At 34.3% G+C, this 24,145-nt stretch overlaps 2 protein-coding genes and 1 pseudogene across 5 annotated transcripts in view; 1 reads left to right on the top strand and 2 right to left on the bottom strand.

Moving 5' to 3' along the window:
• The window catches only part of LOC110820081 (uncharacterized), a 28,042-nt gene extending 21,359 nt beyond the window's left edge, over positions 1-6,683 (bottom strand). For 2 of the 4 annotated variants that reach the window (XM_022049454.2, XM_022049456.2), the window contains exons 1-4: positions 6,522-6,680; positions 6,310-6,405; positions 6,081-6,198; positions 5,847-5,999 (exon numbers count right to left, since the gene is read on the bottom strand). In XM_022049454.2, the coding sequence (XP_021905146.1) occupies positions 5,847-5,999; positions 6,081-6,198; positions 6,310-6,317 (279 nt within the window). In that variant the 5' untranslated portion in view covers positions 6,318-6,405; positions 6,522-6,680. Of the gene's footprint in view, positions 1-5,846; positions 6,000-6,080; positions 6,199-6,309; positions 6,406-6,521 lie in introns of all 4 variants that reach the window. The other 2 variants (XM_022049455.2, XM_022049457.2) reach the window with 2 other exon arrangements.
• Positions 6,684-10,273: 3,590 nt separating this feature from the next.
• LOC110820082 (UDP-N-acetylmuramoyl-L-alanyl-D-glutamate-2, 6-diaminopimelate ligase) lies at positions 10,274-14,681 on the top strand. The gene is made up of 5 exons (XM_022049459.2): positions 10,274-10,463; positions 10,563-10,615; positions 13,796-13,966; positions 14,081-14,161; positions 14,252-14,681. Exons 1-5 carry the CDS (start codon positions 10,410-10,412, stop codon positions 14,412-14,414), a joined length of 522 nt encoding a protein of 173 aa, XP_021905151.1. The 5' UTR covers positions 10,274-10,409; the 3' UTR covers positions 14,415-14,681.
• LOC110820025 (putative glucose-6-phosphate 1-epimerase pseudogene) lies at positions 12,757-13,750 on the bottom strand (annotated as a pseudogene).
• Positions 14,682-24,145: the final 9,464 nt, after the last annotated feature.

A 24,145-nucleotide genomic window follows, 5' to 3' on the forward strand; every position in this document is an offset into this window, starting at 1 on the left:
ATAAGCTTGTTTAGAGCTCGGAAAACATCAGTTAAGGTTCTTTCATTCATGAGCTGCGTGCTTGTGTCGTGTTGTGTCTCTTCTGTCTATCGATGTACAACCAACTCAGCTCCCGTGATTGATCTTTGCTCCTCTTCCAAAATTGAAACTCTATTCTGAAGAGATGAAGAAGAATTCCATGCATTAGAGCAAAAAGCTAAGGTAGTCATGTCTATGAGCTCATCTCCAACGGGATTGTGATTCAAGTTAGGGCACTAATGCGACACCCTTTCTGAAATTCCAGCTATATTCTGAACTTTTAACGGGCATTGTTGCTTTTTCTTTATTCTCCAGACTCATTGAACTTTCTTGGGGAGCGCCTTCGGGCTGATTTGTTTACTCTTTACCATGCTTGGCCCAGCATGATTTGTCCATTTCTCTTTCTCAGCCCAAGTGTATTTGGGCTTTTTTGCCTGCTTTGTGGTCTCCCTGCTAATGGGTTGTTGGGCCATCAAATAGTTCGGATCACTAGTAGCGTTGCCCGCCTTTCCCTTGAGTGTTGAGGGATTTTGAATTTCAAACAGCAAGTCATTTGGGATCGGATCAGGCCGAATCGTCTTCGCCCGAGTAGGGTTCTTGTTGGATGCTGCTAAAGTTGCCGCTTAGGATTTCTTTGTTGTTAAAAGTGGAAAATGGGTATTGTGGTTACGTTTTGGACAACAGAAGATGATAGAACAAATTTCCCAATTGACAAAAGCGGAGAGTTGGCAGATGATATTTGAGGGGGTGTTATAGATTTCATGATACTGCCGTTTTGATTGAAGGGATTAACAAGGGGTACTTTAGCAAGTTCGAAGATGGATTTCATAATGCGCCACCACCCGCTAGCCTCAAAACCATTTGGTATGAAGATCCTTTTCTTGGAGTTGTCCTTCAATTCTGAAAGGACCAGAAATCTACCCCTTGTGTTCCTACCCAGTGCCAAGAAAAGATGGTGGAAGCAGCCTTTGAAATTTTTCCCCAAAGTTCGCCCACCATTGTTCTAGTAAAAGTTGCTCAAGGCATTTAGAATCCAGGCAACTTCCTCTCTGCACATTGAGATGATTACTCTAATGCCACAACCATTTTCGTAGATTCTGATTCCATGAAGCTTTTGCCCATCGTAAGTGATGTCAAATGACTTATTTCCAATAAGAACAAATCTTTTGGAATGTGTTGAGATCATTTTGTGAGTTCGGAGAGGGGAAAACTGGTCGGTCGGACTGCTGTAGGGTTACAAGGGCAAGTTTTGCATTGTTTTGATGAAGGAGGGTGTAAGGATAGATTCTAGGTGAAGATAAGGGTTTGTTGTTCAGAGAAGATTTTAGAGAGAGAAAATTTTAGAGAGAAAAAAAAGATTTGATATACTTTTTTTTATGAAGGAGACCCAAATAACCAACCCCCAATAATTCATGTTTCCAAAGGATCAATAGTTTACAACCTATTAGTAAAATATAATGAAAACAAACTACTTATCAAAGACGAGCCCACAACCACACCAATTACTATGCCGAAAACCACATTGTTATGGTAGTCAATCCTCATTTTAATACAGTACAATAATTCCACCTGGAGTTAATTTTCTTCCAAAGACTTGAACCATGACGTGAGCTAATCCTTCTGCCCTCCAAACCCTATCTACAATTCCAAATTTTGCTCTCATCAATTTCTACCGGTATCTTACTAAAACGTTTATCTCCAAAGCCACTTCCTAAGCAACACTTTGTTGAAGCATGTAAGAAATCAAATTCTCAGGCCAAGCTTATCAGATACTTATGAATCGTTGAATGTTACAACCTTGACATGGAATACAACAAACTTTTTGTCAAAATTCATGATATAACCTACTCGATTAAAGATATGCTTGGCCTGCTAGTGCTTGTGTAGCAAAATTTTACAAGTGCTGAGAAATAAACCTTCAAGAAAAGCAACTTTAAGGTAAAAAGAGTACAACGTTATAAACAAAATAAATATATACATATATAGTGTTTAGTCTGGTAAAAGTTTTTTCACTATAAAAAGTAATCTTATATTTGATTATTTGTATTGTGAATTAATAATAAATTTTCACATGAGAAAAAAATAACTAATTACTACAGTTATTTAAATAATATTTCTCTCTTAAAAAGTATTCTAGTAATTTGAACTATTTATTTAACTTGAATTATTCAATTTATTTTGTTCAATATCATATTACTTTTAAATCATCATTATTTAATTTTTAAAATAAAAATTTATTCAAACAATTTATCACAAATATAAATTATTAATCCTAAATTACTATTGTTACTTATTTAAAAATATTAAATTAATAGATTAGTTAAACATAAAGTCATATACTCACTAAAGATACCATTCATCTGCTCCAACACAAGTCATGAATATTTATTTCCAGTTTTTAATTTTACTTTCCTCAGAAGATGAAAAAAAGATTTTGCTTTTCCTTAAAAGCTCTTCTACTTCTGGGCACTACTTTCTAGCTGCAGAGCCATAAGCAAATTCTCAACCAAATAGACACTAAATATACAAATAATATGTCCACATAATCAAGCTTGTAACAAGTATCAATATCTTTTTTTAAGATGCTATCTATGTTATAAATTCTTCAAATGATCAATGCATTTATTACAATGTGGTAGCTAGATTGGTATTGAGCACAAAAAATTGACCTATATGCAAAAGTCATGGAATTGTGGGATTGTTTGCAAGAGTACAATGCAGAGCTTAAGAATGTAGCTATACCAATGTTACAAGATGAGAAGCTTGAAGCTTCTCGTAAATCACCATTGGCACTAAAAGAAATGGAGGCTCCATCGCAGTTGTTTCCATCTATGCTGAAAATGTTGAGCAACTTCCTTCTTGCAATGATTGTTTTCTGCCTCATGCTCCTATTGGAGTTGTTTCCTTCCATAATAACCGCATTGAGAAGATTTTGTGTGATCACCTTGTCTAGTTTCATGATGTTTGGAAACTACAATTTTCGCTAACTTCTAGTTTTTCCAGTAAGACTATCATGAGAATAGACTTTTTAAAGAGCTATACCAATGTTACAAGATGAGAAGCTTGAAGCTTCTCGTAAATCACCATTGGCACTAAAAGAAATGGAGGCTCCATTGCAGTTGTTTCCATCTATGCTGAAAATATTGAGCAACTTCCTTCTTGCAATGATTGTTTTCTGCCTCATGCTCCTATTGGAGTTGTTTCCTTCCATAATAACCGCATTGAGAAGATTTTGTGTGATCACCTTGTCTAGTTTCATGATGTTTGGAAACTACAATTTTCGCTAACTTCCAGTTTTTCCAATAAGACTATCATGAGAATAGACTTTTTAAAGAGCTTGAAGAGAGTACACTCACGCCTTTGGTATTCTAATTGCTTTCTTTTTTCAAAACTCAAGGTTGAGTATTTGTCAAGAACAAAAAACTCAAGGTTGAGCTTTCACCAAATTGTAAGGATGCACAAGAAAAATACAATATTTTGGAATAAATTTAGTAGTAAAGAACTTTTTTTTAATTATGGTCATTATTCAATAATTTTAATCTATTTAATTTAGTTAAATAAATTAACTAAAGCTCAAGGTTGATTGCTTTGTCATTTCAAAAGTAAAGATTGAGTATTTGCCAAAACCAAAAAACTCAAGATTGATTTTTCACCAAATAGTAATGAATGATGCAAAAGAAGAAGACACCTACTCTTGTGGTGTCCTACGGCGTACAGGCTGTGGTGCATGGTATACGGGCTTTTGGAGATTAATTGGGTTGTTGTGAGCTCTGTTGGGAAGGAAATTTGGGCGTGGGATGGCCTGTGTATAGAAAGGAAAATAGCTAACTTAATTCTTTTTACTGTCTTTTGGATTCTTTGGAAATAGAGAAATTCTAGAGTTTTGAAGGGTTAGAGAAAGGGATAAAAAGGCTAAAAGATAAATGGATTCATTATTTTGGGACTATATTGTTAGGTAATAACATTATTAGTGATGTGGATTTTGGGAATGTAATAATACACTAACCCTTTTGTAAATCTTTGTACATGGGCAGTACCCCCGTTTTTTGTCTCATTAATATACATACTATACTTTTTATCTCAAAAAAATGATGCAAAAGAAGAAGAAACTAGTTTGGAATAAATTTAATACTAAAGAATTGTTTTCAATTATGGTTATTATTCAATAATCATAATCTATTTAACTTATTTAGTTAAACACTCCACTCATGATTGCTTTTTCTTTTTTTTTTATTTGGAAGGCTGTTAGTGGTACAATTCTCACAATTCATAACATCAAAAAAAGAGGCAAGATTTTGATCAATGGTTGTTATTTATGAATGAGTGAAGCAGATTTACCCAAGGAAATGCCATGTGTCATATCTAAAATTTTTTCCCAAATTCCTTGATAGGTTACTTTACCCTAATTTGTCCTAGATCGATTGGTATAAACGCTAAAAAACCTCCGACACCTCAAAACGTATCTCAAAGACCCTTAACTTATTTAGTTAAAAACTCCACTAAGGATTGCTTTTTCTTTTTTTTTTTCCCTTAAGAGACAGTTAGTGTAAAATTCTCACAACTGTTAACCAGAAAAGGAGAGGCAAGATTTTGATCAATGGTTGTTATTTATGCCAGAGTGATGTAGATTTACCCTAAGGAATCCCATGTGTCATGTCCATATATTTTTCCCAAATTCCTTAGTAGGCTACTCTACTCTAATTTATCCTACATCAATTAGTATAAAAAAGCTAAAACGCTCTGACACCTTTAAGAAAAATCTCAAAGACCACACGTCCAAACAATAACAACTATCAAGAAAAAGAGCGTAAACCTAAAAGAACCCATATTCGTTTGTAGTAAACCACCAACAACCATTGAGTAGCAGTTGACTAGCCACCACTTTGTTTTTAAATAAAGTTGACTAGCCACCACTTGCAACCTTAGACCGCTTCTATCCATCTATATCTGATGCCATGCCGCAAGAAACACCAGAGAAACGTGCCACTCACTCCCTAAGACCAAACTATCGTTGCTTAATTGGAAGTCAACACAAGACACATCACTAAAAGAGCTCCTGATCTATAAACCTCACCAGCAAACAAGTAGACCACCAAGATGTCGATAATGTTCAGTGACTAAAAGACCACTTAAGCCTCACATGCACATGATAAAGATTGAGATTCATCAAATCCACAATGCTTAACTTATTCCACTAAAATTTGGCACTCAAAATAGTTCACCCATATCGATTCAGCCTCTTTAAATCAGTTTTCAAACAAATAAACACTCTATGTTAATTGACGGAAGAAAAAATTAAATATATAGAATATTGAGGAATAGATTGAGCCATCATTTGTAGATGGTAGGCGAAGTAAATTTTTTCTTTTTTCTACTTAAGGACAAGTAAGCAGTTGATGTGGAGGAAAATTGGAAGCAATCTTTAATTTTTTAAGCCTGGCATGCATGAGAAACAAAGTTAAGAAGCTTTTCATTAATGAGGTTTGTTACAAGATCCTTGTTTCAATTCCTACAGTTGAACATTTCAATCTCCAGGTAAAACATCTTCTGCACAAGCTATCTTGGATTGACAATATGAGTATTTGAAGAGAAATGTTTCTTCATATAGCAGAAACTACGAAGTATTTGAAGGCTATACTTTAATCTAAACTTCTTTGAACTAAAAACTCTAGCAAGAAACTTAAATAAGTGCAAACCATAAAGGAAATCCTAATGAAACTAAAATTATAATAACAGACTCTAACCTAGTTCAATAAATATCAGGTTTGAAAGAATATAATTATAGTGTATTTAAAAAATCACATAATTAACAGCTATGAGGAGTTTACCGGATCAATTTCAACTACAGAACATGGCCTAAGGTTGATGATGTTGAGCATCTCAGCTTTTGCCAAATTATACTTTTTACACTTCTCCAAGAACTCATTGATGCATTCTCTTGTCTGACTACAAGCAGCAGTGTCAAACAAATAGTCATAAACCTGTGCCACCATTAGCAGAGTATATTTAACAGATATTCCCAACAATACAACTTGTTGAACATCAATGCTCTAATAAATCACCTTGTACTCTGATTGTGCTATAGAAGCAATAACTCGTGTAGGATCCCTAGAGGCCCCTCTTGAATTTAGAAAATTGAGCACCTCAAAATTGGTAAGTGCACCAGCATAGGACTCCAATCTGCAAAACAACTAACCTCTTGAAGAGAGAAGTATAAAAAGCCAAATTCCATTATTACAAGTAGATGAAATTGGAATAACGAACTAAATTGATCAGGTGCTGATGACATACATTTTCATCCCTAGCAAAAATTTATATGTAGTCTACTCTTTGAACTGCAAGATTTGGTAGTCCCCCGAAATCTACGAGCATGCAGTGTTTGAGATTCTGTTTTGATCAATTTCACCATTCATGGGGAGGAAAAATTTAGATATATTTTCAAACAAAATTAGAAGAATGAACAATGAGTAACAGAAAATTAGTTCCATTATTAGAACACATACATGCCGTGAACGCGATTAGGGAGATTTCTAGGGCTGTCGATGGAAGATGCAACCCCCAAGTTGGGCGAAACAAATTAAAGTAGAAACGTTAAAATGAATAAACCTAAATTCACGCAGTGAAACCCAAAACCCATTAAAAATAGTCAAATGTAATTAAGTTAATATATATATATATATATATATAGACCTGTATCCACGATAAGATTTAAGAGTAAGGGTTAATCGAGAATAATGAAATAAAGAGGAATATAACAGGACAAAAAAAATGGAAAAGTAAATGTAACGGATGAGTTAAAATGGGTTTTTATAATAGTGAAATTGTTATAAAAACCATTAAAGAAGATGTACAATTAAAATTAAACCCAAATGAAGGAGAGACTTGTAAAACTTAAAATAGAAAAATAATTGAATTTCATATGGAATGGCATCATTCACAACAAGGATTTATGTGTCCTTAAACATCACCCTAAAGATGCATTGCAACCCTAAACAACTAAATAATGAACATGTAAAGTTGAAGGAAAGTGCATCATAGAATTTATCAATATAATTGTAATAAGGTGGCAATTAAAAGACACGTCATTATGGAGAAGAAATATGAAATTACAAGAAAAATGATATAATAATTAAAACAATAAAGGATACAAGGAAAGGAAAGAAATAATTTATAATTAATCATAACAATATAATCTGATAAAATGTATAATTAAATTGAAAAGAAGAGAAAATGAATAAATGTGGAGTATGAATTAAATGATATGTGATGTGTTGAAATGGGTATAACATTTAATCATTTATCAATGAAGAACGTATATGTATGGTCGAGATTTGATTATGTGATTGAGACCCTTTCTCGCGGATGGAAAATATTATTGAGAGTAATGTACATTGTACTTTTCATGTGATTCGATACATATGCAATTACGTACTTTATATTTGTTGTGGGAGCATATGTATATGTGATTGCAGTGTTTATACTCTCAGAGGGGCACATGCGTGAGTGGTTGGTTATGGTTGAGTGGTGTACTCCATTGGGAGAGGGTGTAATATACTGTATCATATTAAGGCAATAGAGGGGCAAGTGTGTGTATGGCTACTTACAGTCATCAGTAAATCTTAACTAATAGAAATATTATATAATTTCCACCATTATTAGAATTATGTCCATGTTGTTGAAGTGTTATTGATTTTTCTTATTTGATAATGATTTAAACGGTATCGTATAATGAGAAATTAGTGCCAACTAGTAATAAAAGAAATAAAATGTATGGTAATACATTTACATTACAAATTTTATAAATGATATTATTATACTTGTTAAAAGAAAGGCGAATAATTCTTACAGTAAGAGTCATAAAAATTAAAATCGGAAAGTGTTAACTTCTTTATCAATTTAAAATACTAACAGTAAAATCAATCTTAAGTGACAAAGATAAAATTAAATTAATATGCTTAACAAGTTTAAATAAAAAAACATAATAGAAAACATGTGAAAAATGTATCAATATATTTGAAAAATAAAAAAGATACACAAAACTATAAATATTTCGATGATATTGTATTTCAAAATAGCCTAAAGATAAGATAAGTAAGACCCACTTATACGATATATAGCTTATATATTAATTTGTCAAATAGTTCTTAATGAGCATATATAGCTCACCTATTTCTATTTCTTTCATAATAAAAAAAAAACAAAAAACAAAAAACAGATCATGATCAACTAGGACAATGACCACACTCCTAAAGCATGCGTAGTTTACGCCATCGTTTATTAGCATTGAATTAATCTTTTGAATTCTCAAGCATTACTTTATTTCTTAAATATTGAGATATTTTCATAAGATTATTTTGATTGCCAAGTTTTCTCTGTGTTATAAGATCAATAATAAAACATATATGTAATTATGTTTTTTTTTTCATGTAAATGTAATTTTGCACGACCACACGTTTAGCATAGTTTGACTTATGTAATTCAACTTAAACTACAGAATGTTTTCTTTAATCAAAATCAATATAGTATTCTTGATTATATCATTGTAGTAGTCTACTATTATTTATTATATTATTTTTAATAATTTCTTTTTCTAAATGTTCATTTAGTAACATTATTATGTTATCATTAGGCCTATCTAATAAATTTTATATTTTGTTTCTCATTATATTTTCCAATTAAAGAAAGGTGTAATAAAAATGTTACTTCAAAATTCAAGTTTATCCATGGGCATATCTGACAATACTAGATAATAGTTAATAGACTTTGAAAAAAAAAATTATTTAAATTGCTTTTATCATAAAAAATAGAAAAAGGTGAATAAACTCTTATTTTTTTAATTTTATTGACATTTAATAACTTAGAATATGATTTTCAATTTACAACAATATAATTCTCATTACGAGTATGTTATGCCGTAATAATAAATAAGAGTCAACAAATATTATCGACAAAAGTGAGATTATTCTTCCTCAATAGTTTTTTTTTTTTTCATGGCCAACTTTATGTTTTACTATCAAAATTCACACTCCCACCAAATTTCTAGATATTAGTAAAAAATAAAATTATAACATTTACAAAAAATGTTATTACTATAAAATTTTTGACAATTTTCCCAAAATATGATATCAATATAAATTAATACTCTTCTAGAAATTATGTCAAGTTAAAATCTCAAATACTAAAAAAATTAATATTTAACGATTTGTAACTCACCATCATCTATAATTTTGTAGGTAGAAATGGAATACGATAAGAGAATTAAAGACAACATTATTTGGAAAATAGTAAGTAAATTGCAATAATAATTGTACAATGATATTTCCTTTTATCATATGAATAATTTTTGCCACTCTCAACCAAACTAAACCACGCACAAATATCAATAAACTATATTTGAGAAACACCTCGAACATCAAAATTATAATAATCTAACACATTTCCTTTAGTTGTACTGCATATATACGGAGACATCTATATATCTATGAAAAACCACACAAATAAAAGAAGTGAAATTATGAACTACAGTTTTTCATATCTTTCTACTTAATCACATATTGTAATGAGACAAAAATTTTATTAAACCAATTTATATTATTCATATTATTGAATTAGTATCATGCTTAGTTAACATAAGAAATAAAAAAGTATTTTTCTCAGTTTTTATATCTTCGTTATTGGCAAGAAGATTTTTCTTTTTTTTTAATGATTTTTACACATGTCTAATAATGTTATAGTTCAAAAATTTTTCATTCTCTATCATTCTTGATATTATTCTAAAGTGAATACTCGAATTACTTTTTTACGATTACTGTTAAATATTTACTACACCACCATTAATAAATTTTTAAAAAATTTTTAATTACAAGTTGCATCTTTTGTAATAAATCGAAGTTTAATATAATCTCTTTGTCCCTACATATGTGAGATACAATTCTAACATTTTGTGTAAGTTGAAAAGATAATTTATTTAAACACGTATATTTTTGAATTGTATATAGAGATTCTTATAATAATTAATATTATGATATTCAATTTTACTATCTCGTAATTAAAATGTATTAAAATTTTTATCAAGCCATAGACATTAATTTTTATTATTATAACTATATTAAATTTAATAATTATTTCTTTGTTATTATTATGCAAACTTAATTATATTAACTACTATTTACATGAATAAATGGAAAACAATTCGCTGCCGTTTTATGCCCAGTCATTGTTTACACGCCCAATCAAGCTATAAAGTTCGGGCGTTGAGCACAAACAGTTTATACCTTTATTTAAACCCAATATTTTTCAAGCGTCACAGAACGCAGAATTTCAGTGGAGGATTCGCAGTGCCATAAACCCTAGATCCTAGAATCCCGAAGGACGAGAAGTACCACAATCAGATGTCGGATAGAGGCTATGACTCGGACGGACCCGAGGTGTTTACTCAAGAGCAGGTCTTTATTCATTCTTCATTATGTGTTTATGTAAACCAAGCAAAGGCGAATTTTATTTTGCGAAATAGGAAGTCATATGGTTTTGCTTATGGCTTGTAGGCTATACAGAAAGACGAGGAAATAAGGAAAGCTCAAAACGAAAGTAAGGCCAGGTGTGCTCTCTCGTTTAGTTTTTCCGTTTTTATTTAAGTATACAGAGAACTACGATTTTTTATCTGTTTATGTTTGGTAGCTAGGAAGTATTTGGATCAGAATCTACTATTGTCAGTATTTGGTGAGAAAACGAATATTTAATTGATTTTTAGCAATATAGATGTTTACTTTGAAGAGCACAGGAATTAGGCTTTATGTCTTTAGCCTGTTTAGATATCTGAGGAAGTAAGACACTCCTTTGGCAGGTGTAGTGAGACCTAAAATACATTATTTTGCAGCTACGTTTGGAACAAATAAATTACAGAAAAGAAGGAGAATTCATTTGCAAATCCACTTTTGTAATCAAGTTCTAAACATAAGAACATAGATTTCTAATGAATTTCAGAACTGTTTCTGGAATTTATTTGTTCCAAACATAGTGCCAGTCTGTAGGTGCTTCTATGTATAAAGGTTGCACTGAGAAATTATAGGGTTTCTTGGTTAACCAAGGTAGCATGCCTTTATCCCTCTCGATCTTTTAATTTTATAGAAAATATACTGTTAATTACTTAATCATTGAACTGTTAAGGTTTTATTTCTGAAATTTATTAGTCAAATAATGAAGGTATGGTGTGTTTAGAGGTGTTGTAGTTGAAACTGATAAGCACTGAAGTTTACTTAGATGGCTTTTTAATGTCAATGGGACGACTAAATTGATGTAAAAGATAAATTCTGTGAGATCAACATCTTCAATAACCTTCAGCTAGGCCCCCACAAGATGAAGAGGAAATATTGCAGAATAGGAAATTAAGGATTGCTAGGGCTTACATATATTGTGATTTTGGGCCTATCTAGTGAGATGCTCATAAACTTGTGAATAATATAAAAAAAATACCCCTTATAATTTTTGTATTTATCCATCATATACTTTAATTGTATTAATTTGAGCTTGAGACTAGCACAATGTACCAAATTGCACGTTCTGTTAACAAATTTTGTTAGCTTCAACTGGAATTCTACTTCTACATTTTTTTTTAAATTTTTTTTTATAAATTTTTTCCGTCTTTTCTCTCTCTATTGCTCCTCATGACTCTCCTTCCTTTTCCCAAGTGCTTTCAGCTGCTTCCAAGTATATAAGGTGCTGAGCTCTCATTTCAGAGTCCAATTATGAAGTCTTTGTTTGGTTGAGCTTTTTGCTTTTACTGTTAGAAACTAGAAGTCTGATTAGATGTAAAAGTCAATAGGTGCTAATATAGGTTTGGTGCTACTAGAGCTTTTTTAATCAATTACCTGTTTATTTTTTTTTGAAATAAGAGGAAAGTATTATTATGCTCAAGGTACCAAGGGGGTACCGCTTATATACAAAATAGTTACATGTCGATCCATTACCTGTTGTTATTCAAATTAAAGTTTTTTATTTTATTTTATAGTAAAAGTAAAATATTCCAAACATTTTTTTGTAAATTTATAACACTATATACAAATTAATTAATTTATTTTTAAAAAATTTATTATCTTTTAAGAATAATACCTTCGGATTATAAGTAATTGGTTGGATCATATTTAGGGACAGAGCTAGACCACTATAAAAGTCAGCAAAATATAAATTAAAAATAATGGACAATTACCAAAACATAATTAGATTTCTGTTTTTTTACAGGCATGTGATTGCCTTTTGATTATACATAGAATTAACATTTCACGATTAACAAACATTAATTCTGTTAAATTTGATGTAAAATACCCAGCATTCCCTTATTATTTTACCCCTTACTAAAATAACCTATGTTAATTTTTGTGTGAAATCCCTAAAAGAACCCTTTCTAATTTGAGCTTGCCCTGTTGGTGAGACAGAAAAGAAAAACTTAAGCTTGAGATGTTCCCTGTTGCTTATGCACGGAGCTATTCTTCTTTTCTTGAAATGAAAATGTTTAGCAGCCACTCTTGAAAAAAGACTTCCAGATTTTGTCTCAGGACTTCCAGTGACCTAGTGTGAGAAATTCCAGTAGATATACTTGCACAGTTTCTGCAATGTGAACAAGTCAACAACCAGCTATGTCTGCTACAAAAGCTATTACACGTCAAATGAGAGATGTTTTGCTCTAAAACTTTTGCTTCTCATGGTCAAGGACTATGATCTCTATTGAGAGCCAAGATAAATTCATTCTACCTCAGATTCCAAACTAATGGCATCTCCTTATTCTGCATGGTGCTTCCTGTGGCAAAGTTTGTTTAGGTAATAAAGTGTATTAGGCCCTTCTATCCTCACTTCATTGATGTCAGAAACTGAAAAATATAAATGATATGGAAATGAAAAACCAAACAGCTTGCCCATTGATGCTGACCACTAGTGATAAAAATGTCAGAGCTCCATCTGCAGCACCACCCTGAGATGGAACTCAAGACAATGGGCCAGAAAAATGAGTCTTCCTCAGATGGTTTAAGCAGCAGGTCAATGACAGATTTTCCATTTGAACCATTTGGGTGCAGAGATGGAGCATCATCATTTATTGCCCAGATCTTGTTCCTTGCAGATCCATGCTGTTCTAGTAACCCATAATTTGTGGGAGACAGAATTGGATTCTTCCCCTCCTTGCTTCTGGGGGCTTAAAGATGGCCTTAGTACTAGTAAATAAAAATTATTTTCCTTGCCCATTGCTCCAAGAGGTGACTTGACCTCCATGCAGGCTAGCTTTTGCTGAATACCATGTGGGTTTCGAAGGACAACCTGGTTACTGTCATTCCAATCTTTTATTATCTCAAATTATCAAAAGAAGTTTTATTGCCTGATTTAATAGTACATTAATTAATTTTTTCAAGGTCAAGTGGGGTCAATTGCACCCGCACTAGCAAAGAGGAGTCGTCCTTGACCTTTGCACTTTTACATTTATATCAATTTTTTATATATATTTTGAATTTTATCAATATGTGCATCAAATATCACGATATACGAAATTATGCTTGTTGTTTAGTAACATCAGTATCCCCAATCCATTTCATATGAAATTAAAGTTAGTCTTATTTCTATTGCTAAAGAAGTCTTTTTCCACACAATCCTCAGTTGCGAAATGCTTGCAGTTCTTAAATTTATATATATAATTCGAAATAAGAATTCTTATATTTATATTAACTTGCACTAGGATTGTCAAACGCATGATCTTTTCATCTTAACAGAATTTGAGATGATTCCTGTCATGTAGGGTTATTCGAGAGGGAAAAGCACGTCGTAGAATATGGGCTCAAAGGAAGACGCCACGCCCATCTGGAAAGGATGAAGTTCAAGATGTAGAGCCTGAAACTCACGAAGAGCCTCTGAGCAATAGGGGGATGCTTCCCAGTGATATTGTTGAGCTTCTGGCGGCTCGTGAAAAGTATTGTTTCTCTTTCTCTCTGTGTCCACATGTGCTTTAATAAGTGAGTTCCTAAGGATTTCGATCTTTTAACACAAAATTCTAACATAAGGACATTTCCTCGTCTATCTGCAGACAAGTTCTCTTCTCTGATTCGGAGGATGAGAAGGCTGAAGTAAAGCACATAAAAAGGAAAAAAAAGCTCAAGAGTGCAGGGTGGGCTCTTTTTCTGCATGACAACGGATTTCAAAAATTTCATATTTTTTCAGGCTGGCAACTTATATACTGTTGAATTTTCTGTTGCAGGGTAGAGCCTGTTGTTCTGAAAGACATACCACCTGCTCAGTGCTTACAGAATTCCTTGGAGTTCTTGAATAAAAGGAAAATGCAGGTCTCAAGATCATCTGCAGTTTTGAAGAATTCCAAACAAGCGCTTCGCCTTATTTCTAGCACTTTAACTAGGAACTGATAAATTGTGAACCTTCTAATTTTACTGTCATACCCAATGCAAACAAATGAATGCCCATATAGGTTTTGGGTGTTTTGAGGCTTGAAAGGGGTACTATAGTTCTTTTGGAATGATTGTCCTTCCTATTTTCGCCAAATGTTAAGATTGATTTGCAAGTAGCAGATCCAACAAGAGCATTACACCTATAACTCACTGTGGTTATCAGCTATGCCCTGCATTATTGATCACACTAACTTAAAGATTCCAATAGATCATTTAATAGTACAATTCTTGCTTCATTTTCTTTTAGTTGGCCTTTATTACATATTATAAACAGGCATGCTTATGTGTAGAGGCATTTCATCTTTTGAACATTTTAATATGCAAAATCTGGTGGCTGTGCCTTTTTTCCCCCTTATAATCTTGAAGGAATTTTTCCTGTCTATCCGTACTGCTGTTGTGTCAATGCAGACTAGAAAGGGTGTGAACCCTGGCTGCAAGGTTCCTCATGTTGGCACCAGGGCCAGGTCTGGGTAGTGATGGTACCAGTCCTGTGCAAAGGATGGACCTGTCCTATCGGTTTTCATTTAGTTAAGGTGGTATGTATATTTGCTCTTCGATATTGGAAGAACAGCTTCGCTCTGAGAAATTAGTGCTTTTATCTGTATCATTATGCATCTACAGTTTCTTGTTTGTATCATGTACATTTATCTCATCCTCATGTTTTTGGATAAGCGGAAAGAAATGATAGTAATATGACAGGTGATGTAATAATTTTAATTAACTCAGGATACAGGTTTTGAAGTATGAGTAGTTAAATACAATGATATGATATTTGGTGATGCAGATACTCCTGCCTAGTTTGTCTTATAAGTAATTTGGGGATGCAGCTTTGCGAGGCTCCTCACATACGTTTCCAACAAAGACCACTGTGAATCACATGGGGTTTTACCAGTGATTATAGCTCAGCCCATTCATGGTGAGAACACATCTTGGTGTTCCCGGCATTTGGGCTGGTAGTTTGATGCCATCTTGGGGTGCTCAGAGCTGCTAAGCAGAGCTTGGAAGGCGCTTTTGATATTGTTTATGGATCTGTGCTGACGAATTCGCTTGAGGACCACTTGCTTGTCCATGGTTTTACTTTCAGGAGAGGATTTCAACTGGAGATGTGTTGTGATGATGGGAGGAGCAGGTGGTTGGTTGTGTTTGTGATCTACGTTTCCTGCATCTGAGAAGGATGGTTGGGATCTGGAAATCATGAAAGCCATACTTTGATTATTGATTGAATATGTGGAGTTGGTTTATATAGTGGAAGGGTGGGGGAGGCGCTAATGATATACTGCCTTTTATTCTTGGGGCTCTTTTTCTAGCTTTCATCAGACCAGTGGCAGCTGAACTTTTAAAACTACGTACGAAGGATTCTCTGAAACGGCATTGGAATTTATTTTCTGAGAAATATTTATTTATCACTGAAAAAGAAAAAGAAAAGGGCATTCTTCCAGGTCCCTATCAAGATTAAAATACTTCCATTTCCTTTATTGAGTAGGTAATTTATAGCAGGCAGCGTTAGAAATGAATGCAGAAATTGCTGATTCTAAAATCAAAGAATATTTAAGGGGAAGTAAGAAAGAATAAAGTAATAGTTGAAGGGACCGGTTATGACATGAGACAAGTAGTTCTACTTGCAAAACCACGGGGCACTTTTGCCGTTTGAGATCTAAACCAGGGGCCATCAACCTTGATGGCAACTTTGTTGATCTCTCTCTCTCTCTCTTGCTTGTTTCACTTTTGGCCTTTAAGAACGATGTTGAATCAAACATGTCGAGGATATAGATATACTCACACGTATACATTTTGATATTTAATTGATTGTCATTTTCTTGCCAACTTTTTTCCTAGGCCTTAATAGAGGACCAAGTTCATTGTCTCTCAGACTTGAAATGCTGTGGGCTGGGAGGATATCGGTTGTTTGCTTTTAAGTATTTCACCTAATACTAGATATTGTTACAAAGATAATACAATTATTGTTTCAATAATAATAACATTAATAATAATAATAATAATAATAATACTTTCAACAATAGATGTAATATTTCTTTTAAATTATGATTTTATTACAGTCATATAAATATTCAAACTTATAAAATAATGAAGGTTCTACAAAGCATATACAATAGAAACATGACTATGAACCACTGAGCTGTGGTTTATTAGTTACCTCCTCTTCGCTAGCGTTGGGTGAAGGATTGATTAGGGTTTTGATCCCCACAGTGACTTAAATATTAATAAGAAATAAAATAAAGTCAAAAAAAATTAAAACGTGGCTATGATAAAATTATAATAATAAAACTTCATCTTCTAGAAAACAAAATTTAGACATTTCATATTAATACAGTTGATATGATCTAAAAACATTAACTAAAATATACTGCATCATTAACAGTTTGTTTATATTTTACATTTACATACACCATAACAATTTCTTTTAAAAAAGAATGATATCATAATAATTGTATACTTACTAAATGAATAAATTTACAAGGTTAACCCAAGTACTAGATTTTTGATTAACAATTTTATTGTGTCAAATAAGAATTAAATCATTGATAATATTAATATTACTAATTAGCAAAAAGTTTTATTGGTCACTTTAGTGAGAATTAAGTAGAAATATTTACATTTTCTAGTACTAACATCCGTGGAGCTGCTTCGAAAAAAAAGAAAAGAATATGAGGGGAGCGATGGCATTTCTACAGACATGGAGAGGGAAGAACTCTTGTAAACGCATTATAATCGAGATACATTTAGAAAATATTACTTTGGAAGAAAACAGAAAAGGTCACATTCATTTGTCGTCCTTCTTGTCGAGAAAACTTAACAAGAAACCACTGACAATTCTTCGCGCTATAGGGTTAGGGATACAGTGACATAGCCTTCCATCAACATATGCTAAAATGCCCAACAATACAAATTTATTGATACCCCATTTTCGCATAAGCTTCCCCTCTTTCTTCTCTTCAGGTTGGTGCGCAGGGACAACAGTTATAACATCATCAGACACCAAATATTTATTTGCCTTGATGCTGGATATAAACTGATTAGCTTGTTTTTTCAACATCCGAATCGCGTAACTCACAAAGAAGTGTTCACATAGTGTCCGTAACATTGGTCCAAGTCTCCATTCCTGAGATGTTTGTTTTTCAAGTTTTGACAACAAACATGAAATTGAGCAAGGGAATGAACCCCAATGAGATTCAACTACCATGGTGAGCTTGACTTGACAAATGATCTTCCCTATATTCCAACTAAAAATTGCTCTACATAGTGATAAATAAACACACACATAGATATATAAATATATTAATGAATCATCAAAGCCTTCGGCTTCACTCAATTAATATTTGAAAAAAATGTAATTTAATAATTTTAAATTGAAAACAGAACTAAAATCTGTAATTTTTCTATCATTACAAAATGGTATCTCTCTCCTATACCAAGTAATTGACCGCACCTAATCGATTACAACACATACACTTAATTGATTAATGAAATCAATCATTGATTTTTTGCTATTAAATATCAATCGCATTCCCATAGCATTCGGGATTCACAAAATGATTTTATGTAATTAAATGTTAATTATAATGATGTGAGCATGAACATGGATGATAAAGAGAAGACTCCATCCAATGAAAAAAGTTAAGGCCATCCATTAAGGACAATTTGGTATCTTCAACTCTATCCAAGCACAAGAGGGAAGTGGAAAGAAAGAGGAGGGAATCGACTAAAAAGGAGACCTGACCAGCCTCAAATTTTTATGTTTCCCCATTTATTTGACCACAGTCTCTTTTAATTAAAAGAGAAAACTAAATCTATCTTACTTAGAAAATTAATTTTTAATTCTTGATTTATTTTCATACAGACTTCTTTAATTTGACCACAATATCTTTTAATTAAAAAAAAATACTAAATTTATTTTATTTAAAAAATTAATCTTTAATTTTTGATTTATTTCCTATGTTATTATAAATTAAATTAAGAGATTTTATTTTCTTTTTATTTACATATCTTAGCCTATAAATAGGCTACCAAGTCTTCATTGTAAAACATTCATAATTACTTCAATAATATTAAAAGTGTTTCTTTTCAAGAGAGGTTCTTCTACCATCTTATTGAGTAAGGAGTGAATTTACTCATCAAGATACGATCTTGTGATGTTTTTTCATTATATTTCTTTCCATTCCAGTGATCTTAATTCCTATCATTATTGATAACGGATTAAGTAGGGAGAGTTTTTATAAAATCAATTCATTTGATATATTTAAATGAAATTTTGTGAGTTCCTAATCACGTTGGTTAATCTTGGTTCTATATCATTTGGTATTAGAGATTTAGCTTCATCTAAATCTACTATCTTTTACATTTGCATATTTAAATTCTTGCACCGTTTATTTATTATTTTTTTGTTCATCTATTCAAAAAACAAAAAATTATCTCATAATTAATCCAAGCAAGACATAACGTTAATTGATACTTTCTTGACTTGATAAAATCATTGTTGAGTATTGATTTTTTAAATATATTTTTCTTGCAATTTTGTTTTCTATGCACAAAAAAAAAAAGGAAAGCAAAAAAAAAAGAAAAGAACAAAAAAGAGAGAAAACAAAGAAAAGAAATCTTAATCAAGTAACATGCTCATCGGAAATGTACTTTTTGATACTCAACCATCCTTCTTTAAAATGGTGCAAGAACCAACTATTCATAAGGCAAAAATCCCTTTTTGTTCTACATTTTTTTTATAACCACATGCATTCACATTTACACAGTTTATTAAATACTACAATTTTTTATATAAACGTAACGTACATCGATAATAGATTGGTGAAAATATATTTTAGATTTTCTTTTAGGGCAGTACCGAATCCTTACATCTTTTTTTTTTTTATTCTCAGTTTCTTTTATTGTTCTAAGCTTTAGTTCATTGATCTACGCATTTAAATTGCATCTTAGAGCTTAATGTAATTGATAACACACTACCTCTTCCTCTGTGTGTTATACTCTTACTTTTAGTATTAGTGCGATATTTGTTCTATAGGACTTCTTGCGATGTCTTACAATAATACTTGAGAATACTTTAATTCAAAAGGATCTATCCGACACTCAACTTGAGATGAGAGATAGAAAGGTAAAAGACAAGAATGTGTGACATTATCAAAGAATAAAAGCCAAATGAGTGAAATACAAGAGAAATGATGAGGAAATTTTTTTTATCAACCCTTTTGTAGGAAATCTTCTTAAAATGTCGAGTGAACATCAAAGCTCCGCCAACATAATACTTTTTATAGAGGCTATGCAAGCAGAATTGACATGACTTAGTAGGTAGATCACTCGAGTAGTGGTTGAAGTGAAGTACGACACGGGACCCCTAATATAAGGTGGCCTAGAACTCAAATCCTAAAAATGAGGTCGGGTCATATAATGATAAGGAGGAAGACTAATTTAGAAGGAAAGAAGATAGGAGAGACAATAATATTAATTCTATTAAAATGACAATACCACCATTCACGGGTAGGAATGATGCAGAAACCTACCTGAAGTGAGAAAGAAAAATAAAGCTGATCTTCGACTAACACAACTACAGCGAAGATAAAAAAATCAAGTTGGCAGCTACAGAATTCACTGATTATATCCTAGTATAGTGGGATCAATTAATCCTCACTAGACGACGTAGCAGAGAATGACCAGTCTCCACTTGGAGAGAGATGAAGGCCATCATGCGAAAAAGATTCCCACCATCTTATTATTATAAAAAAATACATCAAAAATTGCAATGCTTGATGCAGAGATTTATGTCCATTAAGGACTATCATAAGGAAATATAGATGGAGATGGAGATGGCCATGATTAGGGACAATATCGAAGAAGATCCAAAACAACCATGGCAAGATTCTTAGGAGGTCTTAATGAGGAGATTGCCAACATTGTGGAGTTACAACACTGAACACTGTATAGAGTTGGATGACATGGTACACATGACTATAAAAATCGAGAGACAACTCAGGTACAAAGGGAGGGGCACATCATATGCCACCCCTATCTATAGCTCGGAATGATCCAAAAAAAGAAGAAAACAAGGGAACAGATGAGAAAAAGAAAAAGTCCGCACTACCTGATATAAAAAGTAAGACACCTAACTCATCTCAAGAGTATAGTACAATTAAATGCTTTAAGTGTCTTAGAATCGAACATATCACCTCTCAATACCCAAACAAAAAGATCATGGTATTGAGAGATGATGACAGAGTTGATAGTGCTAGTGATTGTGAGAGCAAAAATAATGATAGTATGCTACCACTAGAGGATGTTGAGGAAAGTGTTGAATATCTAGCTTAAAGGGAAGCTTTGGTTATCAGAAGAGTTCTGAATGTCCAAGTCAAGTCGAAGAAAGTAATTAGAGAGAGAATATCTTTGTAACGCCCCGTTTTTTTTTCTTTTTTTCACGTTGGGTGTAATTAACAAAGCAACCAATTCCATAGTCAATCGGTCAAGCACAAGGAAACACTATCACAATCCCTTATTGAATGATGAAAGTAAATCTATAATCATGCACAAGGCATCGCACACAATACAACCGTACTCAATGTCTATGCTACCATCAATTTACACATTCTATTCGGTCAAAAGAAACGAAAATCTTTATCCTGTTACTCTACACACTAGGTTCGGACGCCAACAACTTCGATCCGGACTCCGTCCCTACATCATCTGTAAAGAGGAAAGAGTGAGTCCATTTAACTCAGTACGGTACAAATCAAAATACATGTGTGAGATGCAACAATATAAACCCCAAGTTCTTACCAACAGTTCACTACCGAACCCCAGTCCCCCCCCCCCCCCCCCCTGTATCCCACAATCCCACCTACCTAGGGTGTCCGTCCCCCGACGGCACCCCAGGCGTGCCAGTGATACCACCCACCACCAAGATCGACGACCATTAACCACCTATCGATCCCTACTGGGCCACACACGCACACTATTTTCCTTCATTTTTCGCCACCAACATCGGCGACCATCATCCACCTACCGACCCTTATCGGGCCACACACACACACTCTAATCATTCTCTCTCGTCACCAACATCGGCGACCAATCGCCACCTCTCGACCTATACCAGGCCACACACACACACACACTGACCATTCTCTCCCGTCACCAACATCGGCGACCATTAGCTACTTCTCGACCTATACCAGGCTACACACACACACTCTGATCATTCTCTCCCGTCACCAGCATCGACGACCATTAACCACCTCTCGACCTATACCAGGCCACGCACACACACTCTGATCATTCTCTCCCGTCACCAGCATCGGCGACCATTAACCACCTCTCGACCTATACCAGGCCACGCACACACACTCTGATCATTCTCTCCCGTCACCAGCATCGGCGACCATTAACCACCTCTCGACCTATACCAGGCCACGCACACACACTCTGATCATTCTCTCCCGTCACCAGCATCGACGACCATTAACCACCTCTCGACCTATACCAGGCCACGTACACCACTCTGATCATTCGCTCCTGTCACCGACATCGGCAACCATTAATCACCTCTCGACCCCTAACAGGCCACACACACAGCCTCATCATTCTCTCCCGTCGCCAACATCGGTGACCATTGGCTACCTCTCGACCTCTACCCGGCCACGCACGCACACCATTTTCATTCACGTTCGTCACCAACCTCGACGACCATCGTCCACCTACCGACCCCTATCGGGCCACACACACACACACACTCTGATCATTCTACCCTGTTACCAACATCGGCTTTCATTCGCTTCATCTCCCGATCTCTCTCTCTCTCGAATTCATACTCACCTCCACTACCTCTTTCTCTCTCCTCCCTCGCGTGGCGCACACAACCCCGTTCCCTCCTGCACAACTCACTACCTCACACATCTGCCTCCCTTCCGGCCTCCACTCACTCCACACCTCTATTTCTCGCTCGGCCTCTACTCACTCCACACCTCTACTTCTCTCTCGGCCTCCACTCACTCCACCAACCCCTCTCTCACTCCCGGTCCCTACTCACCCCCACCCTTACCTCACTCTCGGACACCACACACCCTGCCAACCTATTTCTCTCTCTCAGCACTCTCATACTCCACACACACCGCCAACCTCCTTCTCCCTCACGGCACTCTCGGACTCCACACACACGACTTCCTTCTCTCTCACGGCACTCTCGGACTCCACACACACACCACTTCCTTCTCTCTCACGGCACTCTCAAACTCCACACACACACCGCCAACCTCCTCTCTCCCGGCACTCTCGGACTCCACGCACCGCCAACCTCTTTCTCTCTCTCGGTACTCTCGGACTCCACACACCGACAACCTCTTTCTCCCCCCCCCCGGCGCAGTTCTCATGCGACCAACTTTCTTCTACACACCTTAACGCACGCACTCCCCTATATTGCCTCCTCCGTACACTGCTACCTCCGTAAACACTCACAAACACACACCACAGCTCCAGATTTCGCATCCACATTTCCAATCTCAAATCAACACACACATATTTGAAATATATCACAGTACCTCCCATTTCCATCTTCCTTCTTTCAGCCGATTGCGCTATCATCGTCCGCGGTCTCATCTTCTCTTCGCTCCACTTCTTCCTCTGTTCTTTCTCTTTTTTTTTTCTTCTTTTTCTTTCTTTTTTCATTCCTTCCCCCACCCCTTATTTATATCACCCCAGTTTTCTCAAAACGGCGTTGTTTTCCCCTTGCAGAACGACGTCGTTTTTCCCTTTTCAAAACGACGTCATTTTCTCCCATCTGCAAAACAACGTCGTTTTTTCCTCTTTAAAACGGCATCGTTTCCCTCCCCTCTTTTTTTTTTTTTTCCAGTCATTACAATCTTCCACACTCGTTGTCTTATAAATGAAAAGATATGTAATCCCATTATAGATGGGGGTACCTATGTCAACGTTGCTAGTATTGCCCTAGTTAATAAACTTGGCTTAACATGCACGCACCATCCTCACAATTACAAGTTGCAGTAGTTGACTGATTTTAAAGAGATGAAAGTGACTAAGTAGGTATTAGTTTCCTTTTCTACTAGATGATACACTGGTAAAGTACGTTGTGATGTTGTGCCTATGCATGCTAGTCACATCCTGCTCGGAAGACCTTGCCAATATGATAAGCGTGCAACTTATGATGATTATATGAATTATTATTCCTTTGACATGAATGGTCAAAATTTTATACTTGCACCATTATCACCTGAGAAGGTATTCAAAGATCAGCAGTAGCTTAAAAACTCCATAAAGTTCGGAGGAAATGAAGGATTGAACAACATGAAAAGACAATGTTACTATATTAAAAATAAGCTAAAGAGGCCATTTTTTAAGGAAAAAATATTAACTCATCTCAAATCTTATTTGTTTAATAGTGTTGTTTTGTAGGATATTTTTTCAAATAAAACAGAACTGGTGAAATCCTTACATAAGAAGTGTCCGATTCGAGAATGAATCGTTTTTAAACAGGGAGGGAATGATGTGAGCATGAACATAAACCATAAAGAGAATGCCCCATCAAATGGAAGAAGAAGTTAAGGCCATTCCATCAAGGACAATTTGGTATCTTCAACTCTTTCTAAGCAGAAAAGGGAAGTGGAATGAAAGATGAGGGAATCAGCCAAAAAGGAGACCTATTCATAACCAACCCCAAATTT

Source organism: Carica papaya, chromosome 4 (genome assembly GCF_054855325.1).
Source record: "Carica papaya isolate Zhongbai chromosome 4, ASM5485532v1, whole genome shotgun sequence".
Lineage (NCBI taxonomy): Eukaryota > Viridiplantae > Streptophyta > Magnoliopsida > Brassicales > Caricaceae > Carica > Carica papaya.

Excerpts from the sequence above, each read along its gene's own strand:
- LOC110820082 (XM_022049459.2), top strand. The coding sequence starts at position 10,410 with ATGTCGGATAGAGGCTATGACTCGGACGGACCCGAGGTGTTTACTCAA. Across the intron at positions 13,967-14,080 it reads CTTCTGGCGGCTCGTGAAAA|ACAAGTTCTCTTCTCTGATT; the intron begins GTATTGTTTCTC and ends GTCTATCTGCAG. Across the intron at positions 14,162-14,251 it reads AAAAAGCTCAAGAGTGCAGG|GGTAGAGCCTGTTGTTCTGA; the intron begins GTGGGCTCTTTT and ends TTTCTGTTGCAG.